The sequence below is a fragment of the Eptatretus burgeri genome, chromosome 13 (genome assembly GCF_056783735.1).
Source record: "Eptatretus burgeri isolate ZD-2024b chromosome 13, Ebu_testis_v1, whole genome shotgun sequence".
NCBI classification, from domain to species: domain Eukaryota; kingdom Metazoa; phylum Chordata; class Myxini; order Myxiniformes; family Myxinidae; genus Eptatretus; species Eptatretus burgeri.
In genome coordinates, this window is record NC_140973.1 from 52,613,209 (window position 1) to 52,630,087 (window position 16,879).

At 49.5% G+C, this 16,879-nt stretch overlaps 1 protein-coding gene across 2 annotated transcripts in view; it reads left to right on the top strand.

Annotated features, from left to right (window-relative positions):
- Positions 1 to 7,011: 7,011 nt before the first annotated feature.
- Positions 7,012 to 16,879, top strand: part of LOC147014484 (uncharacterized) — a 99,781-nt gene continuing 89,913 nt past the window's right edge. Inside the window, exons 1-2 of one of the 2 annotated variants that reach the window (XM_085852472.1) lie at positions 7,012 to 7,075; positions 7,208 to 7,277. In XM_085852472.1, the coding sequence (XP_085708598.1) occupies positions 7,212 to 7,277 (66 nt within the window). In that variant the 5' untranslated portion in view covers positions 7,012 to 7,075; positions 7,208 to 7,211. The remainder of the gene's footprint in view (positions 7,076 to 7,207; positions 7,278 to 16,879) is intronic. The other variant, XM_085852473.1, reaches the window with a different exon arrangement.

A 16,879-nucleotide genomic window follows, 5' to 3' on the forward strand; every position in this document is an offset into this window, starting at 1 on the left:
ACACACTTCCTAAGGCGAAATACTTGTGACTCAGTCACACCAAGTTGTTCAGCCTTGAGGAGGAGACGTCTTGAAGAGGTTATAAAGCCAGACAGGTTCGGGAAGAAGGTTATAATCTTCACGTTTTTCTTTCGAAAAATGTCCTGAAGAAGCTGGAGAATTTCCAAGGGTGATAAATCATCATCACCCTCCAGTTCCTTGGCTATTGCTGGGTCATTCCAGACCTCGCTACCAGCACTAGAGGCAAACGACGAGGCCCCATCTGAGTCATAATCCGAATGGTTTTTATTTTTCTTTTCACACTGAAGTCGATGCTCTCACAACGGGAAAATCGTCTTCTGCTAAAGGTGAAGCTGTTTCCACAGCGGGAGTTTTAAAGACCGTAACAGGGATTACCGTTTTTGTATCAGAGGCTTCGCACTCTCCCTCTGGGGCTGTTACTTCTTCCTCCTCCATTACCTCAGACACTTCGTTCTCAGCAGGGCGCGCGACGACAGCAGGTTTGTGGTTCTTGATTTTAATGTCAGTGACCGGGGTGGTGACCACATCTTGGGGCGTTGTGCTCGGTTCTTGTTCGTGAGAGGAATGAACGGAAACGTCTCCTCCCTTTTCAGCGAACACACTGAACCTATTCTGCAGCAGAGGACCAGCTACAGGAGCTTCTGTTTCTAGGATAGAAACATTGCGTTCATTCGACGGCGCTATCTTTTTCGAACAGCTCGCCTGTGTGTCCTCACTTCCGCTTCCTCTTTTATAATTCCTCTTGGAGGACACGGTAATAAAACCCGCGTCATCAGCCGGGGAATTATCGGTTTCCGCGCTCAAATGTGAAGGTCGATCTCCCGTTGCAGACGCGCCATTATTATTTCGAATATCGACTCTAGATGTGCCACTAGGATCGGCGCTTGTTCCTAACTGTCTAGATGTGCCACCGGATATATACTTCGGGCAAGCACCTTTTAAATGTCCGAAGGCACCACACGTGAAACACGTCATTGTCTCTGTTACAATGTACATTCGGTAATTTCGATTTTCAACTACCAACGTAGCTGAGGCATCGAGCGATTGAGCGTTGTTTTTTAACACCATGTAACAGTGCCGCCGGAAGGTCATGATATGGCGGACTGTGGAATCCGAACACAAACGAAAAGGAATCATGGAGATTTTTGACACCACCGTGCCAAACTGTTTTAAAACGGACAAGATCTGCTCGCTTTTAACGAAAGGTGGCAAATTTGATAAAGTGATTTTCACCGCCGGTGAGTCCAACATACTAACGCCAACGAAAATATCTGGCGGTAAAGACAAACCGGTTTCAACCGCCTGAGCGACGAAGCGCTCCTCGGAAAGAAAAACAACAACTCGTTGGTTCATCTTTGATAGAGTCCCTTTATCGAGAGAGTTGCGACTGTGGTGTAGTCATGCCCATGGGGAGGGGCATGATGATGATGATGATCTACATTACATGACTACACCTCGCGGAGGGCGAGGCTCTGGCGGCGGGGGCCGCGTCGATGCAGCGGGAGCCACCGTTCGTTGCTGCCTGCGGCGATGATGTGCGCTCCAGGAGCGGCGAGAGCCATAGCAGCTCTCGCGATGAGTTCCCGCGCTTCGTTCGCGATGAGTTCCCGCGCTTCGGCAGGGTTCGTGAGGCAATGCGCATCGGTGTGGTTCAGGCAGCTTCAACAGGTGGCGGTGGGCCCGTGGCGTTAAAGGGAGTCGCGAGTCGCAGCATCAAGTCGACAACCAAGAAGCGGACTCGTGATGTGGGTTGTGGGTTGTTGTTCATGGCATATGTGCTTTTCCTTGCTCTAGTGATGCAGTTTAATGTTGTTGAAATAAATGCCAGCAGTTCTCGTGTAAAAGTGGATTTGGCGGAGATCAGTCAATGGAGTTGGTGTTATGATCAATGTGATGTGGGGGCGAATAAAGAAGGTTTGTTAGCCTCCAGTTGCTCCAGGCCGCAGGTAATTGCTTTGTCTTGTACTGGGATTTTATCAAAAAAGCGCGCTGTACGGAAAAATGAATTCGCAATGGTTCGAATGTTATTCCTATTGATTTATAACGAGCTTATGGTTGAAGTGGGGTTTAAATGGAATTACTACCGTCTAACTGTCGTGTGGGTCTCGGAGATCGACTCGGAGCCGGGGCTCGTGCGCTGGTCAGCGTTACCCCCACCTCTGCTTTCAGCGAGGTCAGACGTGCCTGGCGCCTGGGGCGTGGCTCTCTGGGTGCGCTCAAGGCCGTTTTGGCCATGCGGTGGAATCTTAACTGATTATGGTGCATGAAGGTTGGGGAGTGTTTGTTGCTTCCGGCAAAGGGTGCTGTTCAGCGCCCCCACCAAGGTCGGTTGGGTCTGTCGGTGGCGCCGCGGGTTCCAGACAGCGGGGGTCCGGCCTCGAAAGGTTTATCTGTTTCAGGTCTGCCTGGGGGCGGGTTTGCTGAGTCGTGCTGTTGTGCTTCTCCAGTAGCTCGCTTCCACGCATTATATGATGTGATGTGCTGTTATACTTCGCTGTTTTCATTTTATTTGCATGATTATTATACCGAGGTTCTTCGTGTTGTCTATGCTTCTTATAATACTGATCATGTAATAATCATACTTTTAGGAGGGAGGAGTGTGGTGTAGTCATGCCCACGGGGAGGGGCATGATGATGATGCATGATGGGCGTGATGGTGGAGGAGTGGCCGTGGGGGTCGGCAAGGGATATGAGGTGTGCACGCCGCCTGAGGCGTCGTAGTAATACTGGAGTCGGCCGGCTCGTGAGTGGACGGCGTACGGAATAAAGGGGAGCCGCGGGCACAGTACGCCCTGGCTCGCACTCGTGCAACACAGCCCGGCTCGACTGTTCCTCCGCTTCGTGTCTGCCTGCTAAGCATCTCCCAATTCAGTACAGCACAGCGACAACTAACGATTTGACGCCATTTTGAGTCCATTCAGTGCGGCGCACGTGCAGAGCCGCCGTATGGCGCAAGTTCATTGAACCGTGTATTCCATGATGTTCTATGTATGAGAGATGGGAATGGTCTTTTCCATGTTGATAATGGACAAATTATGTGAAGATGACAAAATAGAAGATTTATGACAACGAAGAGCCATATGATAAAGGAGAAATTCACAGAGCTGGTTGTGATTTAACAGTCACAGACATTTAGAATCATGACAAGTCCACGTGCTGCTTATTTCAGCCTCATTTTAATTTCAGGGAGGCGAGAGCGAGACTCGAACTCTCACCTCCCTGCTTATACATGTTCATGTACAATACAATGTTAAGAGTTATCTTTGTATTTCTGCAGTTGTTTGACCTTGTTTATCATGTGTGGGTATATATTTGTGTTTGTTTAATTTTCATATTTAAATTATTAACCTAAACTTTGCTGCATGTTGCCGATCATATATTAATCCCACCAAAAATAGAGTAGCCCACCCCACCCGGCCCCTCATTCCCCGTTTCCCTCATTTCCCTCATGTTTTCCTCATTCCCTGAAGGTAAAAGCCAGTCCCAACCATTCTACACTCAGAAGTTAGATGGGCTCCCTTCTATGCTTCTATGGGGTGTCGACCTGTTTCGTATCCTGAGATCTGGCAGTCTACACCCACACCAATACATTTTAAATCTTTGGTATAAACTACTCTTAAAAGTTAGGGTTAGGGTTAGATTTAGGTTTAGGGTCAGGTTTAGGGTTAGGGTCAGAATTAGGGTTAGTGTTGACCCTAACCCTGCCTTTGCATCATGGGCCGTGTTAGCCCGTGGGCAGAGTTAGCCCGGATCCGTTCTCCGTTCATTCGTCTTTGTTTTGACTTTGAGTCTGAGTCTGACTTTGGAGACATGATCTAGACCCTATATTAATTGATCTAGCTCGAAGACTCTAACTCAAACTTAATTTTAAATAAAGATGCCTTCCCCTTCAAGTGCTAATTAATCCACGAGCAATGGATAACAAGCGTGGAAAGCCAAAGCAAAGGCCAGTCTCACTCGCAGCACACAAATACACGCATATGGGAGCATTACCACCATCACACTGACCTGGCAGAGAACTGACCAAGAAGTTGCTTTCCATCCAACACGACTGACTCTGTCCTCCCAGATTTTCCGTCTTTTAGCATCAGATGGAAATCTATGCATCTTGAATCCCTTCTCCGTTCTATCTGTGCACCCAAAGGTGCAACAACCTGTCATTTTTTCGTAAAATCGATGTAAAACACGAATGAGAACGCTGCGTACAGCGGGAACGTTAAAACGCTGACCGACGTGCGTCCGATCCTGTCCGCGATGGACTCAAAATGGCTCCACGCAATCACGTGACTAGATTTTTCCGGACCCTCTATGTCGCTACTCTCTCTATAAAGGGACTCTAATCTTTGAAGCTGCTAACACATTTTCGAAACCAACGAGTACTCCCAAGCCCGTCACGACGTCCTCGACCCGAACTCCGTCGGGTGGACGAACTATCACCGCATTCTTGCGAGTAAGTGACTCGTAAACGCCATTCTGCAAACGACTGTTCGCCATAGCTGAAAACAAAGGAAGCAAAGACCTGTCACGAGCAGAATTCACAGGCGAAGGTAAAATAAAATAAAGAATGAAAATATAAGGAAAAAGAAGAGTACAAGGAAGAAGCTAAATCACCGGTAAACGGAAGGCCTATGAAAACAAGGCAGATGGAAAGTAGGCCCGAAAACCGAAGGTTTCAAGGAAAACCCACAAAGCACCAACCGTGCGTGCTCTCCCTCTCCCTCTCGTCTCAACAGGAAGGGAAAACAGGGGGGAAACGTCCACAAACACGAACAGTGATACAGAGGGAAACGAAATGGGGATAGGATCGACAACAACACAACACAGTACTCACAGCTGCACACACGAAGCCGCCATGACGCCACAACCACGCACGACTCACCAACGACAGAGGAGAGGAAAGAGGAAAGAGGAAAGAGGGAAAGGGAGAGGGAAAGGGAGAGGGAGAGGGAGAGGGAGAGGGGAAGAGGGGGAGGGGAGGGAGAGAAAGAGAGGAAGAGGAAAAGAGGGAAAGAGGGAGAGGGAGAGGGAGAGAGGTGAGGGAGAGGGAGAGGGAGAGGAAAAGGGAATGGGAGAGGGAGAGGGGAAGAGGGGAGGGGAGGGAGAGGGAGAGGGGAAGAGGGGGAGGGGAGGGAGAGAAAGAGAGGAAGAGGAAAAGAGGGAAAGAGGGAGAGGGAGAGGGAGAGAGGTGAGGGTGAGGGAGAGGGAAAGGGAGAGGGAGAGGGAGAGGGAGAGGGAGAGGGAGACGGAGACGGTGAGGGAGAGGGAAAGAGGGGGAGGGAGAGGGAGGGAAAGAGAGGAAGAGGAAAAGGGAGAGGAAGACGGAGAGAGGAAAAGAGGGAGAGGGAGAGGGAGAGGGAGAGGGAGAGGGAGAGGAAAAGGGAAAGGGAGAGGGAGAGGGGAAGAGGGGGAGGGGAGGGAGAGGGAGAGGGGAAGAGGGGGAGGGGAGGGAGAGAAAGAGAGGAAGAGGAAAAGAGGGAAAGAGGGAGAGGGAGAGGGAGAGAGGTGAGGGAGAGGGAAAGGGAGAGGGAGAGGGAGACGGAGACGGGGAGGGAGAGGGAGGGAAAGAGAGGAAGAGGAAAAGGGAGAGGAAGACGGAGAGAGGAAAAGAGGGAGAGGGAGAGGGAGAGGGAGAGGAAAAGGGAGACGGAGACGGTGAGGGAGAGGGAAATAGGGGGAGGGAGAGGGAGGGAAAGAGAGGAAGAGGAAAAGGGAGAGGAAGACGGAGAGAGGAAAAGAGGGAGAGAGGGAGAGAGGGAGAGAGGGAGAGAGGGAGAGAGGGAGAGAGGGAGAGAGGGAGAGAGGGAGAGAGGGAGACGGAGACGGAGACGGAGACGGAGACGGAGACGGAGACGGAGACGGAGACGGAGGGAGCAGGAGCAGGTTTTGGTGGAAGAATTCCCAGGCTGAGTTCACATCAGGTGCAGTAGATATGGGAGACCATTCCCAAATAGAGAGATGGCTGGTTGGCGTCCCTGCCATTGTGTTTGAGTAAATTGCCAGACTCGCCGGCATTGAGGCAGCTCTCTGAGAATAGCCAGAGATGTTACTTTTCAGTTCGTGCTCTGGTCTCTGTGGTCTGAAGGGCTCGTGAGGGAAACTTGCAGTTTGTACGTGTTATGTGGACGAACACCACGTGCCAATCAATAAACATCTGATCTCCTGCTTTGTTTTTTGACGTGGTGCACAAGACGTGCTGTATGGTCACGTGTTGTCAATGAAATCGATTTCTTTGCAACTTCTTACACCTCATGTAGTTACTGTACTGTTTATATTAAACTCTACTTAGTGACTGTTTGAACTAAACTTGACTCTCGTTAAACTTGACTCCATGACCGATATACAATCCGTTCATGTAGTTTTGTCCTATTTTTTTTCCCCTGAACATTTCGCTTTCATATTGTAGATATCTCTTGCTCGCGACATCATCTCAACCCGATCAAATCAGGGCTGTGATCGGCTAAATGCTGTTGCCATGGCAACCGTCTCGGTAACTTGGCTTGTTGTACGTCAAAACAAACCGACTTGCCTCCTGTACTTCAAAGCCAATTTATTAACTCGACTTGCTTGCTAAAGTTACTATTAATCGATTAATTTTAAACTAAAACGTGGAGCCATTATTAAGTTCAAGAAGTCGTTTTTTGGCACGACGGAGTCAGTTTGAACAGGTAACTGATCAGGGAAGAATATGTAACGGAACGAGCACCTGCAGACGAAGCACGAAGAACGAAAGGAATCTGTGACGTCAGGAATAATGGGAGGGGCACAATTCACTCCACGACTCGTTTGAGAATCCCTTTCACCCTCAGGCCCCGCCTGAGGTGCCGATGGGGGCGTGGCAGAATCCCATGACGTCACTGCAGGTGGGCATTTCCTTCGCGTGAAGGAGAAGTCGCGTTTCAAACTGAGACGGACGGACGGACGGACGGACGGTGTGTGCAGCGGCTTGCACGGGGTGGTTGTGGTTGTGGTTGTGGTTGTGGTTGTGGTTGTGGTTGTGGTTGTGGTTGTGGTTTGAAGGGGAGAGGTTTTGTGCCGTGAAAACAGGTGATAAAAGGTCGGTGAAAGTTTGTGCGAAACTCGCGTGAAGAACGTTGAACAGTGATTATGTTTGGTATTACAATCAGGAGAGATCGGGACTGGTATTTACGTTTACACCTCGACCCCCCACCCCCCCCCGTGCCCTCAGAGCCATGAGTCTCCTAACGGAGCCCTACACCTTACGTGAGGTGTGTGCGGAGGCGCAGCGATGGATCCAGGTGAAAGTGGAATTTAATAATTAATAAAAAATGTGACGAATTATAATTATCGGCTTTGTAGTTTGTTGTTGAACGAATCATTTGTTTAAACTCGTTGTGGTAGTTGTTTCCTTGATACCTCTGCCACCGAAGGTGGACGGAGGACGTGTTTTCGTACCTGTCTGTTTGTCTGAGCAGAATATTATCGAAAGAGGTTGAAGAGCGATTCGGTGAAACTTGATGGACGGGCTGGGAGTGGGGCAAGGACGGGCTGGGAGTGGGGCAAGGACGGGCTGGGAGTGGGGCAAGGACGGGCTGGGAGTGGGGCAAGGACGGGCTGGGAGTGGGGCAAGGACGGGCTGGGAGCGGGGCAAGGACGGGCTTGGAGCGGGGCAAGGACGGGCTTGGAGCGGGGCAAGGACGGGCTGGGAGCGGGGCAAGGACGGGCTTGGAGCGGGGCAAGGACGGGCTGGGAGCGGGGCAAGGACGGGCTGGGAGCGGGGCAAGGACGGGCTGGGAGCGGGGCAAGGACGGGCTGGGAGCGGGGCAAGGACGGGCTGGGAGCGGGGCAAGGACGGGCTGGGAGCGGGGCAAGGACGGGCTGGGAGCGGGGCAAGGACGGGCTGGGAGCGGGGCAAGGACGGGCTGGGAGCGGGGCAAGGACGGGCTGGGAGCGGGGCAAGGACGGGCTGGGAGCGGGGCAAGGACGGGCTGGGAGCGGGGCAAGGACGGGCTGGGAGCGGGGCAAGCACGGGCTGGGAGCGGGGCAAGGACGGGCTGGGAGCGGGGCAAGGACGGGCTGGGAGCGGGGCAAGGACGGGCTGGGAGCGGGGCAAGGACGGGCTGGGAGCGGGGCAAGGACGGGCTGGGAGCGGGGCAAGGACGGGCGGGGAGCGGGGCAAGGACGGGCTGGGAGCGGGGCAAGGACGGGCTGGGAGCGGGGCAAGGACGGGCTGGGAGCGGGGCAAGGACGGGCTGGGAGCGGGGCAAGGACGGGCTGGGAGCGGGGCAAGGACGGGCTGGGAGCGGGGCAAGGACGGGCTGGGAGCGGGGCAAGGACGGGCTGGGAGCGGGGCAAGGACGGGCTGGGAGCGGGGCAAGGACGGGCTGGGAGCGGGGCAAGGACGGGCTGGGAGCGGGGCAAGGACGGGCTGGGAGCGGGGCAAGGACGGGCTGGGAGCGGGGCAAGGACGGGCTGGGAGCGGGGCAAGGACGGGCTGGGAGCGGGGCAAGGACGGGCTGGGAGCGGGGCAAGGACGGGCTGGGAGCGGGGCAAGGACGGGCCGGGAGCGGGGCAAGGACGGGCCGGGAGCGGGGCAAGGACGGGCCGGGAGCGGGGCAAGGACGGGCCGGGAGCGGGGCAAGGACGGGCCGGGAGCGGGGCAAGGACGGGCCGGGAGCGGGGCAAGGACGGGCTGGGAGCGGGGCAAGGACGGGCTGGGAGCGGGGCAAGGACGGGCTGGGAGCGGGGCAAGGACGGGCTGGGAGCGGGGCAAGGACGGGCTGGGAGCGGGGCAAGGACGGGCTGGGAGCGGGGCAAGGACGGGCTGGGAGCGGGGCAAGGACGGGCTGGGAGCGGGGCAAGGACGGGCTGGGAGCGGGGCAAGGACGGGCTGGGAGCGGGGCAAGGACGGGCTGGGAGCGGGGCAAGGACGGGCTGGGAGCGGGGCAAGGACGGGCTGGGAGCGGGGCAAGGATGGGTTGGGAGTGTGGAAAGCACTGATTGATTCGATTTTTGGTGAAGATCCGAATCCGGATCCAAGGATTTTAATTAGTGATTCTTCAGCATTGAGAGATGGGACCAAAAAAACAAAAAAATAACATCGAGCAAGACATTTCAAAACGTTGTGGACGAGTTGTGATGAACCTTGGTGCATGAGTTTGGTAGGTGATGAGAACAAAATGATTAGGTGTTGGTTCAGTGGGATACAAAACGTAAACTGTTCAGCCTGGTGGAGGTATGCTCTCCACCGAGTACCCTTCGAATTTTCTAGTTTCTCCCTTTGGTTTACTGGACTATCTGTTATCTGTTCCGAACCCCTCTTCCACCCCCCCTTAAACATGGAAATGACCCGCGAACCCCGAACAGTGTGATGAAGCTGCAACCCCCCCCCCCACTCCACCGTGGGATGAAGCCGTGAACCCCCTCTCCACTGTGGGATGAAGCCATGAACCCCCTCTCCACTGTGGGATGAAGCCTTGAACCCCGTCCCCACCGTGGGATGAAGCCTTGAACCCCGTCCCCACCGTGGGATGAAGCGGTGAACCCCCTCCCCACCGAGGGATGAACCTGTGAACCCCCTCCCCGCCGTGGGATGAACCCGTGAACCCTCTCCCCACCGTGAGATGAAGCGGTGAACCCCCTCCCCACCGTGGGATGAAGCGGTGAACCCCCTCCCCACCGTGGGATGAAGCGGTGAACCCCCTCCCCACCGAGGGATGAACCCGTGAACCCCCCCCCCCCCGAGGGATCAACCCATGAACCCCCTCCCCACCGTGGGATGAACCCGTGAACCCCCTCCCCACCGTGGGATGAAGACGTGAACCCCCTCCCCACCGTAGGATGAAGCGGTAAACCCCCTCCCCACCGTGGGATGAACCCGTGAACCCCCTCCCCACCGTGGGATGAACCCGTGAACCCCCTCCCCACCGTGGGATGAACCCGTGAACCCCCTCCCCACCATGGGATGAACCCGTGAACCCCGTCCCCACCGTGGGATAAACCCGTGAACCCCGTCCCCACCATGGGATAAACCCATGAACCCTGTCCCCACCGTGGGATGAACCCGTGGACCCCGTCCCCACCGTGGGATGAAGCCGCCCCCCTCCCTCGCCGGATGAACCTGTGGACCCCCTTCCCTGCCGGATCCGCTGGATCTGAATTTGTCCTGATTGCCCCAACGCAGAGGGGAATGAAATAATTTTTTTCGTCTCGGTCTGCCTTTCAACCAAAATTGAAAATCATTCCAAACAGGAAACTCCAAAAAGTTTTTAGCGATGTCATGGAGGACACAAACTAGAGCAGGCATGAAGAACTGATGTCATGTGTTAAATAAGGTGGTGTAAAAGATGTTCCATCAACGGCGGAAAACTTCCGAATATATATATATATATATATATATATGTATATATATATATGTATGTATGTATATATATATATATATATATATATATATATATATATATATATATATATATATATATATATATATATATATATATTTTTTTTTTTTTTTTAACAGGCTTTAAAATCATTTTTGTCTTTCAATTGAATTATATACTTGAACAATGTAGACCACAAATCAATTTATTTGCACTTAAAAAAAACCCCAAAAAAACCTGTTTCGCCATTCTTGGACAAAATATTACATTATTTTACATCTCAACCAATCAAATTTGCTGCTTGCAAACCCCGTCCATTACCTTTTTATTATTTTTATTTTTTATTTTTATCTTGCCAAAACGAAGTTTTGCAAGATATGTTAGTCAGCTTGTATGTTTTTTATTTTTTTTATTTTTATTTTTATTTGTCTGTAATCACGTATAAAAAAAATTCTGCAGAGCACAGTTATCATTGGAAATTTTTGTAACTTCGCATATCAGAGGCCTATAGAGGTCCCTTTCAGTGCACAAAATTTTGAAGGTCAAGGTCAAAGGTCAAGGTCACTTTGTCGCAAATCAGGGAGTCGATGAAACCCTTATTTTTTGAGTAATTTTGATCGGATCGTCTTCAAACTTCATGGGAATATAGTTCATGTTCTGGTGCTCAGCTGATTACTTTTTGGTGGCGATTGGCCTTGACCTTCAGATGTTTTTTTTTTTTTTTTGGTCTGTAATCACGTATAAATCACTCTGCAGAGCACAGTTATCATTGGAAATTTTTGTAACTTCGCATATCAGAGGCCTATAGAGGTCCCTTTCAGCGCATAAAATTTTGAAGGTCAAGGTCAAAGGTCAAGGTCACTTTGTCGCAAATCAGGGGAGTCAACGAAACCCTTATTTTTTGAGTAATTTTGATCAGATCGTCTTCAAACTTCATGGGAATATAGTTCATGGTCTGGCGCTCAGCTGATTAATTTTTGGTGGCGATTGGCCTTGACCTTCATGGTAAGCGCCTCAGGTCAAACATATTTGACCCCAAGGTCAAATTTTCAAGTTTTAGGAACCATATTGTGCAGTACCTCAAATTGAACACCTCGATGAGTGCTTTCTAGATATGTCAAGCTTGAGACATTATGACGTCATTTGGTGACGTTATGAGGCAAAAGCATATTTTTCATGGTTACTCTAGAACGATTCTCATCGGAATCTCTCGTAGGCAGATATTCCTCAAGGAGCCGCTCCTGGTGGATAGCAGCTCTGTTCACCTCAGTGTGACCTTAAAGAAGTCACACGTGGTCACCTTTTGGCAAGATACGGGTCACCCTGTGGGTGACATTGGTTTATTTTTTCTTTTTTGTGCAGACTGTGCAGGATAAGATGTTCTATAAACTCTCTCTTTCTACAGTTTCTTCTTGACTCCTGACTGTCTTTGAGCCGCATATCACATGATCACTGTGTTACTCGAAGCATCTTCTCTGTCCATATTTTAAAGCGATATAACCGCTTCAATATTCGTTTGGTATGTCTGTCCTTCCATCCTTCCATCCATCTGCCCATCAAAAACATAGAAGAACCTTTCTAATCCACCTTGTTTGATTCTAAAGTGTAGTTCTGGAGGGTTCAAAGGGTAATTCTAATGAGTTCTACAGTCATTCTAATTGGTTCTGGATGGTTCTACAGAGCAATTCTAATTGGTTCTGGATGGTTCTACAGAGTAATTCTAATGGGTTCTGGATGGTTCTAATGGGTTCTAAAGGGTAATTTTCTAATGGGTTTCGTTCATTTCTTGGCTTTGCCTATTTCATATTAAAAATGCCAAACTGAACCGTTTCCTTCGGTCATGAGTGCAATTTATTTTTATTTTTATTTTATTTTATTTTATTTTCATTTTTGACATTTTAGCTCACCTGGACTTTAGTCAGGTGAGCTTATGTGATTGAGCAGTGTCTGTAGGTGTCAGTCAGTCAGTCAGCCACAGGATTCATATCTGATGCCTAACAAAGGTGTAATGACCGCATCAAAATCTGCGCTCATTATGGGGTCTCTGTAGGTGTTTTTTGACCCTCCCCCCCCACCCAAAAAAGTATTTGCTCTCTTCTCCAAAACTGCACACACAATTTCAATGAAACTTGGCGACAACCTTCATCACTCGTGATGTACTAAAGCTTATCGTCTGCAGAAATATCTGTGCTCATCAAGGGGGTCTACAGAGTGGGTGGGGGGGGCGTTTGACACCCCCCCCCCAAAATAGGTATTTGCTCTTTTCTTGGAAACTACAAACACCATTTCGACGATACATGACCACAACCTTCATCACCCTTGATGTACCAGAGTTTTTTTCATGGCATAAAAAATTCAGGGTCTATGGGAGTATGTGGGGGTTTGAGTGACTGTTGCTCTCAGATCCAGGTGAGCTTCAGCACAGGTGGTCCTATTTTTATAAATGCTTTTTCTCTTTTGTTCCTGCCATCATCTTGGTAACCACCTTTCTCCAAGGTTTATCATTTTATGTGATCACGTATCTCAGCTGGATCCAAGAGAGCACGTTGTGGTAGTGTGTGCAGACTGACATTGTTATTCCAAGATGTGTGCAAATTGTAACAACTTGACACTTTTGCAACTTCAAATTATATCCAGCATAGCGAGCCACTCAGGTGTTGGACCAACACCCCTATCAGCTTGAGACAATATTACAACTACCTACGACTACTTTTACCTCTAATTTAATGGCCCAAATGTATTCCTAAATTATGGGGTCATCCAGGGAACTTTTTTGGCCCCAGTCTTTCACAAACTGGCTGGTCAGGCCTGATATTTAAATGAAGGTGATTTCAGTAGGAAAATGTATTTGGTCAGGATGCCAGCTAGAACTCTTTCTTTTCATGAACTACCCCATAAGTTTTGATGTTGACCATTGACCAGTTCTGGCAGACTCGATCTCTGGCTCCGATCCTCCCAGTGGATAGTTTTCCACCTTAAAGTCTTTGACGTCCTTTTACATTGATCCATCATTCTGCCTATAAAACACCAATATGACATTTTGTGGTCGGGTCGACACTTTCACCCAGACTAGATAACTCGGAGGTGAGTGCACTACCTCTGAGTTGTGCTACCAGCTATAACAAGTCATGCTACTGGTAGCCACAGGAGAAGTAGCCTTCAAATTTGTTGTTTTGCCTGTATTTTTTGTTTATTATTTGTATATATAGTTGAAGCTCGTGGACGAGCTAGTACTAGTATGCTGAACAGATAAGGATGCAACAGGACAAAATGAACAGCAGAGAAAGGGGGAAACACCAACAGCAGTGTTTAATGCCAAGGTAGAGGGAGACTTGGACAAACAATAGGGGGGGAGGGGGCAGGAGAGGATGCATGGGGTGGACAAGATGATGGATACCGAAGGAAACTCTCAGGAGGGAAATGGGAATTTGGAAGATGGGATTGGGGTGGAGAGCGGGGTTAACGAGGGCAGAAAAGATCATAGTTTTGGATTGGGGACAATCTGAGATGGTGGTGAACAGTTGCCTTGAAGATTTGGGGTGAAGAATGAAATTGAAGAGGATGTGGAAGTTGGTTCCACAAGCAGGAAGAAGAGGAAGCAATGAGTGGAAGTGGGCAGCCATCTTTGATTTAGTTCGCTTCACCAGAAGGGGGTTGATATGGTGGACTGTATGTGCCCTGCAGAAACCTGGGGGTGGGGGGCGCAAAAGAGTACGGAAAGAGCAGAGAGTGCAAGAAAAGAAAGGAAGTGGTAAAAGACAGAGAGACCACCGACCTGTCTGTGATGGAAAAGTAATAGGCCCATAAACTCAGCTTCATCGTGGGGGATTCTAATACTCTTGAAGGCCTTGATTTCCACAGTGTCAAGCTGAGCAAGATGGGAGGCAGGGGAGCCAGCCCAGAGGGGAGAGCAGTACTCCATCAGGCTGCGGATGAAAGCTTTGTATAGTCAGGAGCTCAGGTGGGCTGAGAAAGGACTTTGCACGACGGAGGATTCCCAGTTGTCGACTGGCTTTGGAGGCCAGGTTGGAAATGTGGCTTTCCCAGGAAAGGTCATGGCAGATAGTGAGACCCAGAAGCTTGAAAGAAAGGACTTCTTTCAGAGGATTGTTGAGAAAGTGGATGGGGAGGGGGGGGGTTCTAAACGATCCTTTCGGAGAGACATCGTGAGAGTGTGAGATTTGTCAGGATTGAAAGACATGTTCAACGTGTTGGACCAGTTTGTGATTTTATCCAGATCTGCAGAGAGCGAAGAGGCTACTGCTTGCCGATCTGAGGGATGACAGATGTCACGGCAGAGGGTGGGGTCATTGGCAAAAAGACAAAGACGATTTTCCAGAGAGTCAGAGCGATCACTTTTGAAGAGCAGGAATATTATTGGGTCCAGAACATTACCTTTGGTCACTCCAGCCTTGACAGGGAGAGGAGACTAAAGGATTCCATTGAGCACCACACGGCTACGATAGTAGGGGAAGATAGGAAGCCATATGTGGAGTTGGCTTTGGATGCCAAAGACAAACAGTTTTGGAGAGAAAGGCAGGATGCCAGACTGTATCACAAGCACAATATATGTCCAGAGAGACGGCCCTGGTCTCACGGTTGACATTGAGGTTGTCCATCCATTGTTGGGTGGGTGAAAGTAATTTGTTCAGGATGCCAGCTCAAACTTGATTTTTAAGACAGCATCCTGGAAGAGCTTCAAATTAATTGTAATGTTTGTGCTCTTCCATGAGCCTCAACACCTGTAAATATGGTGTCGCAGTGCACGCACACACACACGCACACACACACACACACACACACACACACACACACACACACACACACACACACACACACACACACACACACACACACACACACACACACACACACACACACACACACACACACACACACACACACACACACAGTCTTGCGTGGTTCACTCTCTTCACACTGATTTAGTCATCCACATGTTTGAGTGAGTGATCAGGGATGTTGGAATGTATTTTCAGAAAGACCAAATCAAGGTACACACAAAAATGCTGAAATTATCTTACCTATCACCCGTCTTCATTCCTCGTTAGTGTTATAATCTACCTTTCCTTGCTCGTGTCGTCCACCAACTCTTTCCTTTTACCAAATCTCCATCGTCCTACGTGTTCTGTGACCTACTTACAGAGAAATGGAAAACTTTTAGTGGTTTGCATGAAAAATGATTGCTCGCAAGTGCACACAAACTTGCAACAGTTTGGGGGCATCAGCTGAGTTTCTTCGTCTTTGTGCTCGTAGTTGTAATCAATGTTAGGATAAAATATGCTTTTGGATAATGCACTGCTGATTAAGCTTTCACGAGAGATGGACGGTGGAATGCTTCATGGCGGTTGGTTTATCAAATGGAATCTTGTGTGCACCCTACCATTTACAAATCTGTTTTCCATGTCGTTTGTTTCACACTTCTCTTTATCCCTTTGTTTTGTCCCAATTAGGTGGCTAATTGAGGCTCTAATGGTCCTCGGCTTGCTGTGAGTGTCTGACCCTCCCAAGTAATGTAATTTGATTCCTGCAGCAGCGTTCCCATTCCAAAAGGGATGTAAGGATGGTGGGAGCGATGATGAACGGTTAGTCCAACCGTAGACGAGCAAAGTAATTCTCCCTCTCATGGAATCTCTCATCTTTACTTGGTCTTTTCCTTTTATCTCCTCTTGTGAGAATCCATAACCGAATGACATTCCTACAAAGGTATCATCTAAAATGATGTGAGATCTTGTGCTTGTTCTGTTCCATTTTATTTGTTACTTGCTGCTGTACAAATCTGTTTACCAAGACCTGACGTTTTTAATTTGAATTGGATGGGTACCTCAAAGCAGTGGGGATGGAGGGGTATGCGCATGTTTGCAGGATTTCGCAGGCTTTATGGGCGTAATGGCCGCCTCCTGTGTTGCAATTCCTTCTGTGAGCTCCGATTCACTGTACTGCTTCAACGTTTGAGCACCATGTCATTTTCACTATTTTTAATCCTTGCAAGACTTCTTCTCTGGAAGGGGGTGGTAGGTGTCGGATCACATTTCCCCCCTCCCCTCCCCTACCTCCACAATACCAACACTGCATACTGTTTTATACCCTGGATTTTCTCCATCTTTTCCCTGCCACCTTTGGGAGCAAATTTTAGCATGATATCTTCTGGGATGACACAAGTCTATTCGATGAATTTTCGAACCAAAACTTGGGAGAGGGATGTTAACCGGCATGATAAAGAATGTGAAGTGACATTTTTGGTCTGAGGCCTCTTGCTTTGAAGAAGGGGCTCACACCTGAAATGTCCTGACTCCATTCTTTATGAAGATTAGTTTTCCAGAAATTTATGAAATTATATCACCAGATTGGGTGGTGAAATGGTCATAGTGTCTGCCGTTGGTCTGGGAGGTTTGCAGATCAGACGCTGGCCAGGTCATCCCAAAGACTTTAAAAATGGTGCGTGCTGCTTCCTTGCTTGACGATCAGCTTTTAAAAGGTTAAGAACACGCACAGTCCCCATC